A 23,448-nucleotide genomic window follows, 5' to 3' on the forward strand; every position below is an offset into this window, starting at 1 on the left:
CACTGGTGTAAATGAAACCAGTTTGAAGCAGCATTGCCACAATCAATCCAATCTTCCTTCTGAGATTACAGCTAAAAACTTTGCTTATGACCAACATTCTATACATTTGAGAATTGTTCTCAAAGCTCACCAAATAGATGAAACTATGATCCACACTATGCTCATGAAAATTACATTACACCAGTTATTTAGGTAAGAAATTAACGATAATTTGTTAGGAGTAGTTAATCTCATTTATCTAAGTTTCAAAAAACATACGACACAAAATTAATTTAGAAATTTTAGCATAAAGTGTTTTAAGTGATAAAAATTAGAGTTCATGGGTAAAACAAGACAAAAGCGTTACAAATTGTACAGGCATCCATATGTCTTTAGGATGAAAGAAGATAGAGGAAAATTTAGTGAGAAAGAAGCTTTTGCAACATCTAAATTTACAAATGCTACCTGCTTGGCTTGCACAAGCTAGCTTTAAACACAAAACTAACTAGGTCTGGCAATAACTATCTTGAGTACTACAAGTACTTCTTTGGACATTTCAAATCATAACCAAAATGCCTCAGATATATTTATTTCGGATCTCAAATTTCTGGGAAGCGATTTGGAGGAATCGGAGAAATGATGAACCTCGTTTCCCAACAGCCAAAGCATTCATAGCAGCAAAAATTGATCCAAAATCGAAACAATTGCCACCAGCCTGTGACCCCTGAAGGTGTTGCTATACTTGCAAGACGTGCCTACAGCTCCAATGATTGCTCCAAAGAGTTGAATTCCTTATTCCAATCTTTTATTAGCAAGGAGCAAACATACAATAAGCATTATTTCAACGGACAGCAAAGGTATACCTCCACCAGTCCCCAAGCTACAAATTGCCATGAAACCAGCAAGAACATGTAACTTATTCCCTTTGCTTTTACCTTGCCCCCACTTAAGTGGCCAGCTACCATAATAAGCATAATAAACACACACAGAATACAATGCAGACAGAGAACGATACATGGTTCCTACAACACAGGTATTACCAGTACAGTATAATGTAGTCTGCTTCTTCATCGAAAAGATGCACATTCTACACCAAACTAAACTGTATATTATCACACCAGGGTAACATACTTGATTCAAAATAGCAAACCTACTCAAAAAACATTTTAATTCTGAAGCATCAGGCTGGTCTTCTCTCCATTCACTCACTCAGCAATTTACATTGAAGGTTTTATTTACATACGTCAATTGCTCAGATCAAGTGCCCAAGTAGTGTTACAGCATTTAAAGCTTTGTTCATGACTGGATTTATTACTGTCAACTAATTAATGAAACTACAATTAATGTAGACCACTTTAGGCATTGGGCCGTAGGGCTTCTTTCCATGGTGTACCTCCAAATTAAATAAATCAAATAAATAAGAATATCCTTCACAACTCTAAATCTACCGCACAAATACTACAGGAATAGAAGATTTTAAGAAAGAAACTTATATACATTGATATTAGAATGCAAAAATCAGATTCACCATATCAAGACACTTAAAGACAAAAAGTTAAGAAGTGTCACCTCTGTGGACAGCATGTCAATGTAGTTTTATTTGAAGGGTAAGTCAAAGTATGTTGCTGGCCGTATCAAAGGTAGTGATGAATTAGCATACAGGAGGAAAATTGAAAATTTGGCTGAGTGGTGTCATAACAACCACCTTTCACTCAATGCCAGCAAGACCAAGGAACTGATTGTAAGCAGGAGTGGGAAAACAAAGGTCTATGAGCCATTCCTCATGGGAAGATCAGAGATGGAGCGGGTCGGTAAATTTAAATTCCTGGGTGTCACTATCTCAGACGGCCTCTCCTGGACCATCATACAAATATAGTTGCAAAGAAAGCACAATAGTGCTTCTACTTCCTTAGGAGTCTGCAGAGATTCGGCATGACATCAAAAACCTTGACAAACTTCTATAGATGTGTAGAGCGAAATGTATTGACTGGCTGCATTACAGCCTGGTATGGGAACACCAATGCCTTTGAATGGAAAATCTAATGCAAGGTAGTCCAGTACATCATGGGTAAAGTCCTCTCAACCATTAAGCACATCTACATGAAACATAGCCAAAGAAAAGCAGCATCCATCATCACAGATGACCACCACCCAGGCCATGCTCTTTTCTTGCAGCTGCCATCAGATGGAAGGTACAGGTACCTCAGGACGCACACCACCAGGTTCAAGAACAGTTACTACCCCTCAGCCGTCTTGAACAAAGGAGGATGATCTCACAACCAATGATCTCACTTTAAGGACTCTTTATCTTGTTATTTCATATTCTCATTATTTATTGCTATTTATTTATATTTGCATTTGTACAGTTTGTTGTCTTCTGTGCTCTACTGCTCTTCCATTGACCCTGTTTATAGTTACCATTCTACAGATTTGCTATGCCTGCAGGAAAAAGAATCTCAGGGTTGTATGTAGTGACATGTTTGTACTCTGATAATAAATTTTACTTTGAACTTCTGAACTTTAAAGTAAAAAGAAGAGACAAAGGGAATTTCAGGAATGAGACCAATCTTGATTAACAGATGCAAGTGATACCTACAGGAGTTAGTAAAGGTTTGACTCTTCTCAGGTCAGGGGTGAGAATTTCAATTCAAGTTGGAGGATTTTTGACAGCATCAAGATTACCCGTTAGCAGCAGATAGTCAAGGCCTTGCTTGCTGGAAATTTAGCATGTTGGAGGGGCAACATAGGGCAGGATAGACAGAAGGAAAATTATTCCCCATGTTGGGGTGCATGTTCTGATGTTAAGTCATAACAAGATGTAGAATATATACTTCAAGGGATGCAGCAGTAATTTAAGAGCAACCAAGACTGCTTGTAATGACTTAGGTGAAGAAAAACCTCAAAAAAAAAGTGACATTTTAAATTTGGGAATACAGGAATAAGATAATATCCTCTGCAGCTTGCTACACCTCTCAATGAGATTTGGGTTGATCTATGAGCCAAGTCCAAGTAGTGGCTTTTATCCATGTTCCTCATTCTTCAATCAACCAACAAAAACAGAATCTCAGAATTTCAGGAACATCTCTTTGTCTGCATACGAGGAGAGCAAGGTCACTCTCAAGCAGCAATTTTACAGCAGACAGGAGCTTCAAAATATGCTGTCCAAGCTCTTCTGAAGAAGCACAAGGTTGAGGATGAGAAACACAGTGTTGCAGACAAGATACATCAAATCGACGTACCTTCTGAATCAGAAGTCCAGCACTGCTATTAGCTCTGAATTCAGAAACCACTGAAACCCACGTACACCCCTCTATAGTCCAGAGATATCTTGTCTGAAGCGGTTTTCATGTAAGAACTGCTGCCAAATGTCATTCTCTGAAGTGGAGACTCACCTGTACACAAACACACAAGGACTGGGGTGCTGAACAATTGTAGCAAGTGCCCTAGACCGACAAGTCGAAAATTGATATTTTTGGCTCAAAAAGGCAGGTTGTTGTAGAAGAGCTGGAGGGCATTACATGGATGAGTGTCTGTAATCAGCAATGGAGCATGGCAGAAGTTCCTCACAGGTCGGGGGCTGCATTTCTGCAAATGGAGTTGGTGATCTGGTCAGAATTAATGGAATCCACAGTACAAGCAGATTGTTATTGATCAGGCATTACCATCAGGAAGGGGTCTGATCGGTCTCAACTTCATTCTGCAGCAGGACGATGACCCCAAACACGACCAAAGATAAAGAATAATCTTCAGCAAAAAGAACAAGGAGTTCTGCTACAGATGGTATGGTCTCCACAGAGCCTGATCTCAACAGAGGCTGTGTGGGATCACCATGAGAGACAAGCAAGCGAAACAGCCAAACTCAGCAGAAGAACTTTGACAAGTTCTCCAAAATGCTTAGAACAACCTATCAGCTGATTTTCTGATAAACTGCATGGCTGTGTACTTAAGAAAACTGATGCAGTTTTAAAGTCAAAGGGTGGTCACACTAAATATTGATTTGATTAGTTTTTTATTATCTACTGTTCTTTAGAGTTAATGTTCTGATATTTAGAAACCTCATTACTTTTGAAAGCATCTTCACTTTACTGATTTTTTTTAAACATGCGCCCAAGAGTGCTGTACATTCAGTCCCCTGGATATTGAAATTCAACGCTATTAGTTTTTAAATTGCACAAGGCAAAAGATGAAACAAAAGCAACAGTTTTGCTGTCTGTCCAAATTTATTCTGCCATTCATTTTTTTTAAAGTACTACATTGCTAATACTGACAAGATAATATCAGTTTCGGTCAGTGAGCACTGAATGAAAAATCCATCAAGTCACTCAGTGAAATGCTAAGACATGCATGGAATATATCAGCCAAATGCAAGAATAGAAAATATACATTATTAAAGGTCAACCACTACACATAGCAGGGGGTGGACACTTATTACAGATACCGATCTTTGGACCAATGGGATTCTGACCATATAACTTATTGTTAGGCAAAGGATACATTGAGCTCCTGCCTTATTCAAAAATCAGAGAAATCTACAGCCACTGAGAGCAGCAGAGTGCTTTACTTTTAACAGCCAAATGCTCAATTGCACAGTGTTCCCTCAGAAATGCACTTAAATGTCAGCCTGTATTATATGCCCAATGACTGTTGAAAAGTGCAACTTGAACCTGTAATGACTTTTCACAGCACAGCCAGAACTAAATGTGCTGACATAAAACATATTCCAATCATGTTGGGCAAGAATTAGCAGAACAGGGCCGGCACAGTGGTTGCCAGTAAAACCAAGGGTAGCTATGCAGGTGTTAGTATTAACTGAGATCGGAGAAGGGAGAAGTACCAGGAGAAACTCTGGTCAGGAAGGTCCTGGGAGTGATTAAAAAGGGGGTATATGGAGGAGAAACAGAAGGTTTTAAAAAAAATATATTGTTCGTAATTTTACCTACCATAATTGTTACATTCTTGGACTCACTGTTCTATGGAATGTAGATAGTGCGCTGAAATATATTGGAGCACTTAACAAATCTGAGAGCACTTGAACAAGAACAAATTAGTACAACACAAGTTCAACACTTAGATAAATTTTCTCCTGGCCATTTGCAAGGTAATGTGGCACTTTGAATCAAATGATTTCTCACATTAAATACTAAAACTGACAGCATGCTGTAGGGTCTCGGCCCGAAACATCAACTGTACTCTTTTCCATAGATGCTGCCTGGCCTGCTGAGTTCCTCCAGCATTTTGTGTGTGTTGCTTGGATTTCCAGCATCTACAAGTTTTCTCTTGTTTGCAATATGAAAAGCCTTTTTTTAAAAGCACTGAAATAGAAATTACTTAATCTTGAAGGAATTGTACAATTCACAATTTTATCAATTTACTGATCTATATAAGTAACTGGATAAGTTTTTTGAACACAAATAAATTGCTTAATGGAATGGTTATCGATATGCGCCCTTTATGGTAGATACCTCCAGACTATCAGGTGAGAGTATTTCTGTTTGTTAGCAAGCACACTATAAAAACTCAATTATGGAAAGCTAGCTCCAAGGGAGTTTGTTCCAAGAAAGTGCAAATGTTTGTTCATAATAATAATGCCAGAAATATTTTGTTCAAAGCTGAATTTGATCGTGCAGATCTAATGACTGCAAACAAGGATGTTTACCAGCCATATGGCATTCGGATTCCAATAACATACTTTTGAATGCTCATTAACATTCCAAGAATATATTGTTCATTCAAGTACTCTGATGCAATTTCCAATTACTGCCATTTGGCAGTTCATTGTGTGGAGGTTTGAATGTCCCAAAGACAAGAGGGAAATATTATGTACGATCAAATTGTGATTGCTAAGATTACATATTCTTTACAAGCTTCAAATTACTTACATCCTTACAAGGGAAACCGTCACTAAAATCAATCCATTTAGTAAGAGATCTTCCTAGGCAGGTGGGAGAACAAGTTTAATTTAAATAATAATCCAGTAACAACAGTATGTGGATATGAATACACATTTATCAAATAATAAAGATGGCAATTTAGTGGACCATTTAAAATAATTCAGTTCAAAAGATTAGACTGGCAAAGCAATGATGCAACATCCACGTTTTACACCCTGAGGAGTTCTGTGATACAGCAATACCAGCATAAATTACCTAATTTCACAACTGCAGTACAATAGAAGGTAAAACTCTTTAAAACAAACACCCATTTCACAAACAATTATCTTTTAGAGTCTCTGCAGACAAACAATTTCAGGGCCTTAAAGTACCCTTAAAATGTGAAGTGATTCATGAAAACAGAACTACTTTTCAAGAGCTCATGCAATCAACATAATGACTGAAAGAGCCAGGAAAGTCCCCATATCCCAGTTAAGCAAGGGGAAAATAAGACAAGCTTTCCAACTTAAGACAGCAGAAAGCATAAAAATAAGGGGAAACCCTATCATCAGCAATGCTCTCACTTACTCAAAATATGACCAGACATCTCATTTGCTTCAACATCAAGCCTTTCATATTCAAGGAATTTGCATTTTTCTGAACTCCACCAATTTGCCAATTAGAAGAGAAAGTTCCTTTGTTTAAAATGTTTGTCACTACCTGATTTCGCCAATGGATGTCATCATGACTTAAAAAACAGCCAGCCAACAAAATACATTTGAATAAGCAGAGAGAGTGCCCCCACAAAAGGTAAGCCAGTCATAATGCAGTTATTTTCAATGTTTGATTTGATACATTATCAAAGGTTCAATTTAATGCTAAGAAAATCTTACCTCACAAAAGGGACAGTTATTTTCTCAATTTGTTTTTGTTCTGTAAGAGTTCATCCAGATAACATGCTGTCCTGCTTAAATGATGGCCCAATGAACTGGAATCCACTATATTCACAAAATTATAGTCAATGTAGCTAAAGTGCAGTCTTTGTGGAGATTCCCTACGGTTCACTCCATGTTGTGTATCACTGCCACCATTCTAAAATGGTCAACATTCAAAACTGATCAAATGGCTCAACTGGGCATACTCCATTCACAGTTGGACATATCAGAAGCTCTTGCATTCTGTGTTAATGTCTGATCTTCCAAAGTCTAACACTTCACACTTTTCTGGATTGTGCTCTGTCTCCCCCTCCTCAGTCCAGCTCTGCATTCTATCAATGTCCCATTGTTACCAATGACAATCTTCTACACAATCCACAACACCACCATCCTTCATGTCATCTGCAAACATACAAACTCGTTCTTCTACATCCTCATCCAAGTGATTTATAAAAATTACAAGGAGCAGGGAACACATCCCTGAAGAGCACCACTGGCCACCAACCTCCAAGCAGAATACATTCCATCTCCTACCATTTCTGTATTCATGCTCCCAAGCGTCCCTGGATCCCATGCTTTCTAACTTTCTGAGTAAGCCTTTTATGGAAAACCTTGTCAACTGTCGTACGTTCATCAATTTATTTTCTCACTGCCTCAAATAATTCTATCATACTCCCAAGGAAGAACCCTTTGAGTTCAGGTGTAACCCATCGTATGACTTATACAAAAACGATGGGTTACACCTGAACTCAAAGGGTACTAATATCCTGGCGGGATTGTTTAATATAGCTGTTAGGGAGGGTTTAAACTAAGTTGGCAGGGGGAAGGAAACCAGGGTGTTAGGGTCGAGGAAGAGGAAAATAGAAATAAGTCAAAGGTACTGTGCAGCAAAGATGGCAAGGAGGACAGGCAGGTGAATAGACAGGATAATTTGCTGTGTGACAGAAATATAGCAAAATCAGTAACAGATACTGATCTAAATGTACTGTACTTAAATGCACGCAGCATTAGAAATAAAGTGGATGACTTTGTTGTACAGCTACAGGTTAAAAGACATTCTGACCATCAGGGTCATAGCCAAATGATGGATGTGACTGGGAGCTGAATGTCCAAGGATACACAGTGTATAGGAAAGATAGGAAGGTAGGTAAAGGGGGTGGCGTGGCCCTGATGGTAAGCAACGATATCAAATCAGTAGAAAGAAGGGACATAGGATCAGAAGAGGTCGAATCCTTATGGGTCAAGTTAAGAAATGGCAACGGTAAAAAGACATTAATAGCAGTTATATACAGGCCTCCAAACAGCAGCTGGGATGTGGACCACAAGTTACAGCTGGAAATAGAAAAAGCGTATCAGAAGGAAAATGTCAAGATAATTACGGGGGATTTTAATATGAAAGTGGATTGGGAAAGTCAGGAAGGTACTGGATCTCAGGAGAGGGAGTTTGTAGAATGCCTACAGGATGGCTTTTTGGAGCAGCTTGTCAATAAGCCCACCAGGGGATCTGCTGTTTTGGATTGGATGCTGTGTAACGAACCTGAGGCGATTAGGAAGCTGGAGGTAATGGAACTGCTCGGAAGTAGCGATCATAATATGATTGAGTTCAGTTTCAAATTTGAAAAGGAGAAGCTGGTGTCAGGTGTATTGATATTTCAGTGGAACAAAGGAAATTACAGTGGTATCAGAGAGGAAATGGCCCAAGTCGATTGGAAAAGTAAGCTAGATGGAGGGACGGTAGAACTGGATTGGATGAAATTCCTACAAGAAATAAGTGCCAGAAAAATATATTCCAAGAAAAAAGAAAATCATGAATGGAAAAATGGCACAAATGTGGCTAACAAGAGATGTTAAGGCTAAAATAAAAGCAAAAGAGATGGCGTACAAGGAAGACAAAATTAGTGGGAAAACTGAGGACTGGACGACTTTTAAAAACTTACAGAAGGAAGTTAAGAAAGTCATTAGGAAAGAAAAGATGAATTATGAAAGGAAGTTGGTGATTAACATAAAAAAGGATACTAAGAGTTTTTTTTAAATATATGAAGAGTAAAAGTGTGACACGGGTAGATATAGGACCAATTGAAAATGATGCTGGAGAAATTATAATGGGTAACAAAGAGATGGCAGAGGAACTAAATGAGTATTTTGCATCAGTCTTCACAGTGGAAGACATGAGCAACATGCCTGAAAGCCAGAGGTCTCAGGGAATAGAATTAGGTACAGTCAAGATTACTAGAGAGAAAGTGCTTGGGAAGTTAAACGGACTAAGAACAGATAAGACTCCTGGACCAGATGACCTGCACCCATGGGTTCTGAAGGTGGTGGCTTTGGAGATTGTGGAGGCATTGGAAATGATCTTCCAGGAGGACTGGAAGATCACAAATGTAGTTTCACTGTTTAAGAAAGGAGGCAGGCAGCAAAAAGAAAATTACAGACCTATTAGTCTGACATTGGTAGTTGGAAAGTTATTGGAGTCAATCCTCAAGGATGAAGTTATGAAATACCTCAAGGTGCATGACAAGATAGGCCAAAGCCAGCATGGTTTCATGAAGGGAAGATCCTGTCTCACCAACCTATTGGAATTTTTCGAGGTAATCTCAAATAAGATCGACAAGGGAGAGGCTGTGGATGGTGTGTACTTGGATTTTCAAAAGGCCTTCGATAAGGTGCCGCATAAGAGGCTGCTTATAAAATGAGAGCCCATGGAATTACAGGAAAGATATTGAAATGGGTGGAGCATTGGTTGAGAGGCAGAAAGCAAAGGGTGGGAATAAAGGGATCCTATTCTGATTGGTTGCCAGTTACTAGTGGTGTTCCGCATGGGTCGGTGTTGGGGCCGCTTCTTTTTACAATGTATATCAATGATTTAGATTATGGATTAAGTGGTTTTGTGGCTAAGTTTTTGGATGACACCAAGATAGGTGGAGGAGCAGGAAGTGTTGAAGAAACGGAAAGGTTGCAGAGAGACTTGGTCAGTTTAGGAGAGTGGACAAAGGAATGGCAGATGAGATACAATGTTGAGAAATGTACCGTTGTACATTTTGGAAGAAATAATCGGGCAGATTATTATTTAGATGGGGAGAAAATTCAAAAATCGGAAGTGCAAAGGGACTTGGGGGTCCTCATGCAGGATACCCTAAAGGTTAACCACCAGGTTGGATCGGCAGTAAGGAAAGCTATGTTGGCATTCATTTCAAGAGGAATAGTGTATATGAGTAAGGAGGTGTTGATGAGGCACTATGGGGCATTAGTGAGACCTCATTTGGAATACTGTGTGCAGTTTTGGGCCCCCTATCTTAGAAGGGATATACTGATGTTGGACAGAGTTCAGAGAAGATTTACAACGATGATTCCTGGAATGCAGGGGCTAACATATGAGGAGTGTTTGCCGGCTCTTGGACTATATTCATCAGTGTATAAAAGAATGAGAGGGGATCTCATAGACATTTCGAATGTTGAAAGGGTTGGACAGTAGATGTGAAAAGGCTGTTTCCCTTGGTGGGTGAGTCCAGGACAAGAGGCCACAGTCTTAGAATTAGAGGGTACCCATTTAAAACAGAAATGAGGAGAAATTTCTTTAGCCAGAGGATCGTGGATTTATGGAATTCGTTGCCACATACAGCTGTGAAGGCCCGATCATTGAGGGAGTTTAAGGAGGAGATTGGTAGGTATCTAATTAGTCAGCGTATCAAGGGATATGGGGAAAAAGCCGTAAATTGGAACTAGATGGGAGAACAGTTTAGCACAAGGGAGAGTGTGGAGCAAACTCAATGGGCTGAATAGCCTACTTCTGCTCCTTGTCTTCTGATGTTGTGATTCACTTCACTTATTTGGGATACTATTGTTTAATTGGAGTAGGAGAATGCTGCCAAACAGCTTCCAACTGGTGTCAATCATGTGCACTTATGTGGCTGTTACACTAAGCCGTGCTTAAAGCTAAGTTTTTAAATAGAATCAGCTGTGTGTGCATTTCTGAACTGTTCTGTCCACCGTGATTCCAAGCATTTAGGCTTGGAGATGCCAGAAAGGGCCATGAGTGAAAATGAAAATCATTTCACTCGTTCAACAAGTTAGGGACTACAAAGAATTTAAAAGTATCAATAATTTTAAAAGATTTGGAAAATTTAATCATCAAAAGCATTGAATGAAGGGAGTCCATCATCTGCACTTGATGTCTGCACTGATTTTATACATTTACAGTCAATCAAAATAACATGGCCGCATACACTGGATGAATTCCTACATCGATAACTTAATAGAAACCAATACATATTTTTATAGTACTGTAGAGGTATTGCTAATATTCTAATTTACTCTGCATTTCACTTAAATACATAATTCGTTACTCAGTTAAGCAGTAGCTCGTCTTTTTGCTTCAAACAATTTTAACTATTTCCACGAAGCTTTTTCTAATTGGGGCAGCCGCTTAATTGGACCAAAGTGTACCGGTCCTGATGTGTCCCAATTAACCAAAATCCACTTTATATATCTGCATCACCTGAATAAGATGCAGCCAAAATATTTTTCTAATGCCCCTTTAGGTTTTTCCTAGCTGCTGCAGATCCTCTGTGGCAGTCATGTTGTACAGGATCCACCAACAACAAATCGACAGCCACACTTGAGTAGTAGACATTGAAATGTCAGAGAAAGAGTACACTGTCTTTTCTGTACTCAACTCCCCCCTTTCAAATCACTACATGGACAGCAGACAAATATATCAGATGAGAGAGCAGTGGGTGGTCACGAGTAGGTATTCTTCCCCACATTTCAATTGGTGTTACTGACTATTTTTCAGAGCATTTCCAGGATGACACACCTTAAATATTATCACCGCATCAATACTGCTCGTGGACCCTGTTTGTTGTTCAAAACATACTCAAATGGAGCTGTCTCAATATGTAGAACTGCACCAGACCATGGCTCCTTAGGGCTGTTAGTCCACCATCACATTTAAAAACATAGCCAAAGTTCAGTGATTGTGACAATGCAAGGCTGACTGGATCAACAACAGGGAAATATTTATCTCAGGTTCAGATGCACAGATTAGACAATCCCCATCACCCCATTGGACTGGTGAAAATACAACATTTATGTATACTTCACCAATTCATTAACAGCTTAAAAAAAAATGACACAAGAGTGAAATGTGTTCTTAGAATGATAGAACCTCAAATCAGTGCTTTGGTTCTTCAATACTCCAGATATGTCTGTTTAACATATTACTATAAAATACAATTTCATTTGTTTAAACTTCAGCTTTCTTGAATTTCAGCCCTTTTGCCAGATTGACTACACAATGCGATGATGGAAGCACTCAAGGCCATTCCATTCAACGTGATATTATTAAAGGTCAATTAATCGTACATCAAGATCACTTTCTAAGTTTAGCACTTTCAATGATGCTAGTCGAAAGGAATGTGTACAAACACACCTTGCACTCATCAATTAAACCGCATTGATCTCCTTGCAGAGCCAAAAGGAACGATATTTTATATAATACTTGTATGAAGAGCTTTCTTTTTTAGTCACTGTAATGAGATGCCTACCAGCTATAGTGAAAGAAAAAAAATGGCCAACACCTTCAAAATGAAGTGCTAGAGGTTCAATCACATGGAAAATTATAAATTTACTCCCAACCTTCACACTCAGTAATGCAGAAATATTAGCACTGATGTTTGTTTCCTAATCTATTTAAAAAGATGGAGCTCTTCAGCAATTATGAAACATACATTTCAAGCATGCAAAAGTAGGCAATATCATAATTAATGAGGCTTCATGTAACCATCCATTCAGCTGCTATGAATCTCATTTATGTGGCAAGATCCCCAAACTATTTTTATTGGAGGTTAGCGATGCAGTGGCAGGAAACAAACTCATCCCCAAAAGTAGACTAGCTCAGTTCAAAAGTTGGCTTATAATAGTCATTTCCTCTACTTAATTATAAAATAGCATCCCCAATCAGAGTTGCACAACAGAAAAACAGGCTTTGGTCCATAAATTCCAACCATTTACTGCAGATAAATGCATGAAGAGCATGAACATATTGTCCAAAAGTAACATATACACATTTTTATCGATTTTGTCCTCACTATGACTTCTTCCTCTGACAGACCAATATAAAATTCCCAGGCAAAATGAAGTATTTTTATATATATAAACTAAGAAAATCAACACTGCAGTTGAAGTCTGCAAAAGGCTATAAGCGAAAGTTGAATGTTGCTCATAGAAATTGCTGCTCTTAAACTAACTTTATGCCCTATTATTTGAGTCACACAGTTCCTATTTATGTACTTGTTATACAATGCTTATATATTCTACTCTCTAATCTGTTTAAAAAATGCTCTTTCCCATTTTTATTCTCTCAAATCCATGGCACATTTATTTTAAACACATGGATCAATATTAATTTTGTCCATCTATTACCACATATACCAAACATACTTGGGCTTCCTTCCCCACTGTCCCCGTACTGTCATCCCTAGTCTTGCACAAACTTTATTCAATTAACCATTGGAAAAAGATTGAAAGGTTTGTCATTTGAAGAGTGGTTGATGAATCAGGGCCTGTACCCATTGGAATTTAGAAGAATGAGGGGTGACCTCATTGAAACCAATTGAACATTGAAAGGCCTCAATAGAGTGGATGTGGAGAGGATGTTTCCTATGGTAGGGGAGTCGAAGACCAGAGGACAGAGCCTCAAAACAGAGCGGTGTCCTTCCAGAATGGAGATGAGGAGAAATTTCTTTAGCCAGAGAGTGGTGAATTTGTAGAATTTGTTGCCACAGCCAGGTGTGGAGGCCAAGTCATTGGGTATATTTTAGGCAGAGTTTGATAGATTCTTGATTAGTTGGGCAGGAAGGGATATGGGGAGAAGTCGGAAGATTGGGGTGGGGGAAAATGAATCAGCCTTGACAAAATGGTGGAGCAGACTTGATGGGCCAAATGGACTAATTCTGCTCCTATACCTTATGGTCTAAGCCACTGACTTTACCGCTTGCCATAAATTCAGCATGCTTAACGCTAATTTAGCATCTTGATCTGACCACCATTTCAGGTTACACTAGATTATTCAGAATCTCAGTGTCTAAAATAAGCTCTACAGATTTTGACTGAGGTGACACATCAAAGCAACCCTGTCAATTAATTTTAGTCTTGCAAATTTGCCCCTATTGTAAAATATAATCTAATTTCAATTTGAAAACATGAACCAGAAACAATCAGATTTTGAAATCTGTAAAGTATGCTAAATGGCAAAGAGGAAGACAAAAATGAGAAAATACCAGCTATTCCTTGAAAGAAACAAGACCCATCCTTAAGAAAAATCAATACATGCACAGCCAACGAGTACTTTCCCACTCGTTTTAGGTCTTAGCTCAGTGGGGGAAGGTGATGCCTGTCATTTCTGATGTACATTTTGCTCACTCAACAGGGAGCAAGCATGATACTTTTATGAACTACATCATATTGATATGAAGGAAAACCAAAATATTTACAGTCACCTCTCATCGACACACTTTATCACAGATCCTTTAATCACCAATACCATCTTCTTATGCTATTTATTAGCCAAGATCTACAGATATACAAATTCATCCAATTAATTTCATCCAGACAACAGAAGATTCAGGTGGATAATAATCAGATAAGCAACAAATAAGTGCATTGAAACCATATTTTATAAGGCATAATTAATGTTTAAAAGCTTAACTTCAATGAATATACTGAATGTTTGTATTATACTTGAGATAAAGGCTCCAGGCTAATATTTCAATAATTTAATTCTGTTAATAAACAAATTCTTTAACAATAAAGAGCCACATTTTCTGCTTTATGAAAAATGTACATTCAATGAAAGGAGATTTTAATGCAATCAAAATATGAATATTTATCCAACCCAGATTGCTGGAGCTGTGAAGCAGCACCACTAACTCATGCTCCAATGAAGCCCTAACATTGAAATAAAACTAAAGGTGCTTGTAAGGAAATTAATACCGGAGGACAATGTTTTCATAGCATGTTTGTTCCATTTACTATGCACTGATCAGACTAGTTTAATCACTGAAACACCCAGTGGGGCTTTCAGCAATCAATGCTAGAACATTTTACTTTTCTCGTGATGGCAGCCGATGTTCACAATTTAGTTTCATAGCCCTGTCACCAATAAGCACTCAAAGATATTATTCTTACCTGGGTTAGAAAGGCATCAAAAACATTTAAGTAGCTAAAAATGCAACCATCCATCATGAAACTTGAAAAGCAACTTACCCAATGTATCCTTTAGATTTTTCACAATAGAAGCTTTCCTGGCACTGTTTTTCCTTTCCACATAATTTGAAGGCACGAAGCCAGTTTTGTGAGTGGAGTTGCGAACACGCCACCATGACTTGGAGTCATCCAACAGCCATAATCGCTCGTTCTTCTTTATGTCCAGCTCTTGCTCTTGCTGGGCCACATAGTCAAACTTGGCAATTACTATTACCTCTTCCGTCATCTTCCCCTGGGATCAGCACTAAGTTAAAAGATAATATTAACGTTAGCAAGGCACTTCAAAAGAAGCAATGCTTTTCAAACGCTAAAAGGAAGCAAATTTATTTCAAGCAAAAGAAAAATCAGTAGATGCTGGAAATCCAAGCAACACACACAAAATGCTGAGGTCCCCCAGCATTTTGGGTATAAAGCCAATTTATTTGCATTTTTATTGAGTTGTTGAAAAAACAGAAGTATAAATGCACTAAGAATTAGAGTCATAGAAAAGTACAGACAGAAACAGGCTTTCTGGCCCATCTAGTCCATGTTGAACCATTTAATCTGCCTAGTCTCATTGGCCCGCACCCAGACCATAGGCCTCCATACACCTCCCTTCCATGTACCTACCCAAACCTCTTAAATGTTGAAAACAAGTTCACATCCACCACTTGCATGACCCTCTGAGCAAAGTATCCCCTCATGTTCCTCTCAAACACTTCACCTTTCACTCTTAACCAATTGCCTCTAATTGTAGTCCCACCCAATCTCAGTGGGAAAAGCCTGATTGCATTTACCCAATATATACCCCTCAATTTTGTATACCTCTATCAAATCTCTCCTCAAACTTCTACGTCCCAAGTAGTAAGGTCCTCACCAATTCAATCTTTCCTTGCATCTCATGTCCTCCACTCCCAGCAACATCCTTGTAAATTTTCTTTGTACTCTTTCAACCTTATTTACAAACCCCATTTCCAGAAAAGTTGGGATGTTTTCCAAAATGCAATAAAAACAAAAATCTGTGATATGTTAATTCACATGAACCTTTATTTAACTGACAAAAGTACAAAGAAAAGATTTGCAACAGTTTTACTGACCAACTTAATTGTATTTTGTAAATATACACAAATTTAGAATTTGATGGCTGGGCAACACACTCAACAAAAGTTGGGACAGAGTTAAAATAAGATTGAAAAGTGCACAGAATATTCAAGTAACACTGGTTTGGAAGACTCCACATTAAGCAGGCTAATTGGTAGCAGGTGAGGTATCATGACTGGGTATAAAAGTAGCGTCCATCAAAGGCTCAGTCTTTGCAAGCAAGGATGGGTCGTGGCTCACCCCCTTGTGCCAAAATTCATGAGAGAATTGTTAGTCAGTTCAAAAGGAACATTTCTCAACACAAGATTGCAGAGAATTTAGGTCTTTCAACATCTACAGTACATAATAGTGTGAAAAGATTCAGACAATTCAGAGACATCTCATGCATAAAGGGCAAGGTCGGAAACCACTGTTGAATGCGCGTGATCTTCCAGCCCTCAGGCGGCACTGCCTAAGAAACCATTGTGCTACTGTGACAATTATAGGCACCTGGGCTCGGGAGTACTTCGGAAAACCATTGTCACTCAGCACAGTCCGTCGCTGCATCTAGAAATGCAACTTGAAACTGTATTACGCAAGGAGGAAGCCAAACATCAGCTCTATACAGAAAGACGGACGAGTTCTCTGGGCCCGAGCTCATCTCAGATGGACCGAAAGACTGTGGAACCGTGTGCTGTGGTCAGATGAGTCCACATTTCAGCTAGTTTTCCGAAAAAACGGGCATCGAGTTCTCCGTGCCAAAGATGAAAACGACCATCCAGATTGTTATCAGCGAAAGGTGCAAAAGCCAGCATCTGTGATGGTATGGGGGTGCATCAGTGCCCATGGCATGGGTGAGTTGCATGTATGTGAAGGTACCATTGACTCTGAGGCATATATTAGGATTTTAGAGAGACATATGTTGCCATCAAGGAGACGTCTCTTCCCGGGACGGGCATGCTTATTTCAGCAGGACAATGCCAGACCACATTCTGCACGGGCTACAACAGCGTGGCTTTGTAGGCAAAGAGTGTGTGTGCTTGACTGGCCTGCTGCCAGTCCAGATCTCTCTCCTATTCAAAATGTATGGCACATCATGAAGAGGAGAATCAGACAACGGAGACCACAGACTGTTGAGCAGCTGAAGTCTTATATCAAGCAAGAATGGACAAAATTTCCAATTGCAAATCTACTACAATTAGTATCCTCAGTTCCAAAACGATTAAAAAGTGTTATTAAAAGGAAAGGTGATGTAACACAATGGTAAACATGTCCCACTTTTGTTGAGTGTGTTGCAGCCATCAAATTCTAAATTTGTGTGTGTTTACAAGATACAATTAAGTTGGTCAGTAAAACTATTGCAAATCTTTTCTTTGTACTTTTGTCAGTTAAATAAAGGCTCACGTGAATTAACATATCACAGATTTTTGTTTTTATTGAATTTTGGAAAATATCCCAACTTTTCTGGAAATGGGGTTTGTACATCTCTTCTGTAGATAATATCCCAAGTTAGGTCTCACCAACACCTTATACAGCTTCAACACAACATTCCATCTCTTGTACTCAATACATTGATTTATGAAGGCCAATATGCCAAAAGCTTTCTTGATGACCCTATGCTGCCACTTCCAATGAATTATGGACCAGTATTCCCAGATACCTTTGTTCTACCACACTCCTCAGTGCCCTACCATTCACTGTGCAAGATCTAACCTGACTGGACTTTCAAAGTGCAATACCCCAAACTTGGCTGTATTAAATTCCATCTGCCATTTTTCAGCCCATTTTTCCCGCAGGTTCAGATCATGCTGCAAGTTCAATAGTATTCCTGTCTACTACACCTCCAATCTTGGTGTCATCTGCAAATGTGTTTATTCAGTTAACGACATTATGATCCAGATCATTGACATAGATGACAAACAACAGATCCAGCATCGATCCCTGCAGAAGTCCTCTAGCCACAGGCCTCAGTCAGAGAGACAACTATCTGCTACCACTCTCTAGTTTCTCCCACAAAGCCAATATCCGATCCAATTTACTACCTTATCTTGAATGATGAGCGGCTGAACTGTCCTGACCAACCTCTCATGGAGGACCCTGTCAAATGCCTTACTAAGATCTATTTGGACAACATCCACTGCCTTGCCTTCAACTTTCCTGGTAACTTCCTCAAAAAACTACAAGATTTGTTGGATGCAATCTACCATGCACAAAGCCATACTGACTACACCTAATCTGTCCATCTATCCAAATACGCACATCTGATCCCTCAGAATACCTTCCAATAACTTTCCACTACTGATGTCAGGCTTACTGGCCAACAATTTCCTGGATTATTTTTTTAGGGCCTTTCTTAAACAGTAGAACATTAGCTATCTCATGGCTCAGAAGAGTAGGGAAAGGAAGAGGATGGCAGCAGCGATAGGGGACTCTACAGTTAGGGGTTCAGAGAGGCGATTCTGTGGACGCAGGAAAGAAACGCGGATGGTAGTTTGCCTCGCAGGTGCCAGGGTCCAGGATGTTTCTGATCGCATCCATGATATCTTGAAGTGGGAGGGAGAACAGTCAGATGTCATGGTACATATTGGTACCAACAACATAGGCAGGAAAAGGGAGGAGGTCCTCAAAACAGATTACAGGCAGTTAGTAAGGAAGCTGAGAAGCAGGACATCAAAGGTAGTAATCTCAGGTTTACTGCCTGTGCCACACAACAGTGAGTATAGGAATAGAGTGCAGTGGAGGATAAATGCGTGGCTGAGGGATTGGAGCAGGGGGCAGGGATTCAGATTTCTGGATAATTGGGACCTCTTCAGGGGCAGGTGCGACTTGCACAAAAAGGACAGGTTGCACTTGAATCTGAGGGGGACCAACATCCTGGCAGGGAATTTTGCAAAGGCTATTGGGGAGAGTATAAACAAGAATTGCTGGGAGGTGGGAACCAAACTGAAGTGACGGAAGAAAGGGAGGTTGGCTCATAAACACAGAAAGCTTGGAGACAGTGCGAAAGGGAGGAAAGGCAGGTGATAAAGAAGGGACGCACTGAGACCGATGGCTTGAGATGTGTCTATTTTAATGCGAGGAGTATTATGAATAAAGCGGATGAGTTTAGAGTGCGGATCAGCACTTGGAGCTATGATGTGGTGGTCATTACAGAGACTTGGATGGTGCAGGGGCAGGAATGGCTACTTCAAGTGCCACGCTTTAGATGTTTCAGAAAGCACAGGGAGGGAGGCAAAAGAGGTGGGGCGTGGCACTGTTGATCAGAGATAGTGTCACAGCTGCAGAAAAGGAGGAAGTCATGGAGAGGTTGTCTACGGAATTTCTGTGGATGGAAGTTAGGAATAGGAAGGGGTCAATAACTCTACTGGGTGTTTTTTTTATATATATATATAGACCACCCAATAGTAACAGGGACATTGAGGAGCTGATAGGGAGACAGATTCTGGAAAGGAGTAATAATAACAGGGTTGTGGTGGTTGGAGATTTTAATTTCCCAAATATTGATTGGCATCACCATAGAGTGAGGGGTTTAGATGGAATGGGGTTTGTTAGGTGTGTTCAAGGAGGTTTCCTGTCACAATATGTATATAAGCCTACAAGAGGAGAGGCTGTACTTGATCTGGTATTGGGAAATGAACCTGGTCAGGTGTCAGGTCTCTCAGTGGGAGAGCATTTTGGAGATAGTGATCACAATTCTAACTCCTTTACCATAGCACTGGAGAGGGATAGGATTTTAGGATAGATAATTTAGGAAAAAGTGTTTAATTGGAGTAGGGGAAATAGGAGGCTATCAGACAGGAACTTGGAAGCATAAATTGGAAATAGACGTTCTCAGGGAAACGTATGGAGGAAACGCGGCAAATGTTCAGGGGATATTTGCTTGGTGTTCTGCATAGATACATTCCAATGAGACAGGGAAAGGATGGTAGGGTACAGGAACCGTGGTGTACAAAGACTGTTGTAAATCATGTCAAGAAGAAAAGAAGAGCTTACGAAAGGTTCAAAAAAACTAGGTAATGATATGAATCTAGAAGATTATAAGGCTAGCAGGACGGAGTTTAAGAATGAAATTAGGAGAGCCAGAAGGGGCCATGAGAAGACCTTAGCGGACAGGATTAAGGAAAACCCCAAGGCCTTCTATAAGTATGTGAAGAGCAAGAGGACAAGATGTGAGAGAATAGGACCAATCAAGTGTGACAGTGGAAAAGTGTGAATGGAACCAGAGGAAATGGCAGAGGTACTTACTGAATACTCTGCTTCAGTATTCACTACGGAAAAGGATCTTGGCGATTGTAAGGATGACTTGCAGTGGACTGAAAAGCTTGAGCATGTAGATATTAAGAAAGAGGATGTGCTGGAGCATTTGGAAAGCATCAAATTGGGCAAGTCACCAGGACCTGACGGGATGTACCCCAGGCTACTGTGGGAAGCGAAGGAGGAGATTGCTGAGCCTCTGGCAATGTTCTTTGCATCATCAATGAGGACGGGAGAGGTTCAGGAGGATTGGTGGGTTGCGGATGTTGTTCCCTTATTCAAGAAAGGGAATTGGGATAGCCTAGGAAATTATAGACCAGTGAGTCTTACTTCAGTAGTTGGTAAGTTGATGGAGAAGGTCCTGAAAGGCAGGATTTATGAACATTTGCAGAGGCATAAGATGATAGGAATAGTCAGCATGGCTTTGTCAAAGGCAGGTCGTGCCTTATGAGCCTGATTGAATTTTTTGAGGATGTGACTAAACACATTGATGAGGGTAGAGCTGTAGATATAGTGTATATGGATTTTAGCAAGGCACTTAATAAGGTACCTCATGCAAGGCTTATTGAGAAAGTAAGGAGGAATGGGATCCAATGGGACATTGCTTTGTAGATTCAGAACTGGCTTGCACACAGAAGGCAAAGAATGGTTGTGGACGGGTCATATTCCGCATGGTGTCCAGTGGTGTGCCTCAGGGCTCTGTTCTGGGACCCCCACTCTTTGTGATACTTGTATTATAAATGACCTGGAAGAGGAAGTGGAGGGATGGGTTAGTGAATTTGCTGATGACATAAAGGTTGGGGGTGTTGTGGATAGTGTGGAGGGCTGTCAGAGGTTACAGCAGGACATCGAAAGGATGCAAAACTGGGCTGAGAAGTGGCAGATGGAGTTCAACCCAGATAAGTGTGAGGTGCTTCAGTTTGGTAGGTCAAATATGATGGCAGAATATAGTACTAATGGTAAGACCCTTGGCAGTGTGGAAGATCAGAGGGATCTTGGGGTCTGAGTCCATAGGACATTCAAAGCTGCTGCACAGGTTGACTCTGTGGTTAAGAAGGCATACGGTGCATTGGCATTCATCAATCATGGGATTGAGTTTAGGAGCTGAGAGGTAATGTTGCAGCTATACAGGACCCTGGTCAGACCCCACCTGGAGTACTGTGCTCAGTTCTGGTCACCTCACTACAGGAAGGATGTAGAAACTACAGAAAGGGTGCAGAGAAGATTTACAAGGATATTGCCTGGATTGGGGAGCATGCCTTATGAAAGTAGCTTGAGTGAACTCGGCCTTTTCTAGTTGGAGTGGCAGAAGATGAGAAGTGACCTGATAGAAGCTTATAAGATAATGAGAGGCATTGATCGTGTGGATAGTCAGAGGCTTTTTCGCAGGGCTGAAATGGCTAACATGAGAGTGCACAGTTTTAAGGTGCCTAGAAGTAAGTACAGAGGTGATGCCAGGGGTAAGTTTTTTTTTTGTTTTTTTTTTAAAAACGCAGAGAGTGGTGAGTGCGTGGAATGGGCTGCCGGCGGCCGTGGCAGAGGCGAAAAAGATAGGGTCTTTTAAGAGACTCCTGGATGGATACATGAAGCTTATAAAAATAGAGGGCTTTGGGTAAGCCTAGGTCATTCTAAGGTAAGGACATGTTCGGCACAGCTTTGTGGGCCGAAGGGCCTGTATTGTGCTGTAGGTTTTCTATGTTTCTATCCCCAAATCCTCCAGTATCTCACTTGTCACTAAGGACGACTTAAATATCTTTGCTATGGCCCCTGCAACTTTTGCACTTGTCACCCACAGTGCCCAAGGGAACACCTTATCAGGCTCTGGGGATTTATCCACACCCCGATTTGCCTCAAGATGATAAATATCATCTCCTGTATAGGGCCGATGACCTCGCTGCTGCTTTGCCTTATTTCCATAGACCCTATGGCTATCTCCCGAGTAAAATACACGTGCAAGTATCCATTTAAGATCTCTCCCATCTCTTTTGGCTCCATGCATAGAATACCATTATGATCTTCCAGGGGACAAATTTTGGCTCTTTCAATCCTTTTGCTCTTAACATATCTGCAGAGTCCCCTCAGATTCTTCTTCACCTTGTCAGCTAGGGCAAACTCAAGCCTTCTTTTAGCCCTCCTGATTTCTTTAAGTGTTCCCTTGCATTTCAAATACTCCATGAGCACCTTACTTGTTCATTCCTGCCCATACCTATGATACACCTCCTCCTTTTCCTTAACCATGGCCTCAATCTCTCTTGAAAACCAAGGCTACCTAAACCTGTTATCTTTGCCTTTTATTCTGACAGGCAAATCTAGCTTTGCACTCTCAAAATTTCACTTTTGAAAGCCTCCCACTTACCAAGTACACCTTTGTCAGAAAACAGCCTGTCCCAATCTACATACCATCCCAGAATCTCATTCTCATCCACAGAATCTCCTTTCTGTTTGTTCTCACCACAGCTCACATCATTTCCCTTTTACACTTCTGCCAAGTTAAATCCCATTTGGTACAAAAAAAACACAAGCCTTCAAGATACAAGGCTATTACTTGTATATCAAAGTTCATTTAATATCATTGTTTAAATTATACAACAGGCAAACCCGAAAGAATCCATTTAAAAAAAGACTAAAACACCCAATGTGCAGAGAGAGGAACAAAAAAACAAATCTTGCAAAGAATAAAAGTGAGCAACAGCATTCAGAATGAAATTAAGTCCATAGACACGATACCCAGAGCAGATGGAGGAGACCAGTGACTTCTTATTTGAGCCATGAATACTCTCAACATTATCGACCCATGTGTTCAGACTTTTGCCTCTGAATCAGAAAATTATGGTGCAACCCCAGCCCCAGAAGTACAACCAATTCAAAGTTCAAAGTAAACTTATTACCAAAGTGCTATGTCACCATAAATAGCCCTGAGATTCATTTTCTTGAGGGAATCACAGTAAATACAAGAAACAGAATCAATGATAGACCGTACCCAACAGGACGGACAACACCAATGTGTTAAGAAAACAACACGGGCAGATACAAAAAAAAGGAGAAATAAATTATTAATAAATAATGCAGAAATCTTTGTTTTATTGACT

General features: G+C 40.0%; 1 protein-coding gene across 1 annotated transcript in view; it reads right to left on the reverse strand.

The window, feature by feature from the left end:
* Positions 1-23,448, reverse strand: part of LOC134345407 (SH2/SH3 adapter protein NCK1-like) — a 228,892-nt gene that overhangs the window by 50,356 nt on the left and 155,088 nt on the right. The window contains exon 3 of the mRNA XM_063046026.1: positions 15,047-15,290. Coding sequence (XP_062902096.1) covers positions 15,047-15,272 — 226 coding nt within the window. The 5' untranslated portion in view covers positions 15,273-15,290. The remainder of the gene's footprint in view (positions 1-15,046; positions 15,291-23,448) is intronic.

Source organism: Mobula hypostoma, chromosome 4 (genome assembly GCF_963921235.1).
Source record: "Mobula hypostoma chromosome 4, sMobHyp1.1, whole genome shotgun sequence".
Taxonomy (NCBI): domain Eukaryota; kingdom Metazoa; phylum Chordata; class Chondrichthyes; order Myliobatiformes; family Myliobatidae; genus Mobula; species Mobula hypostoma.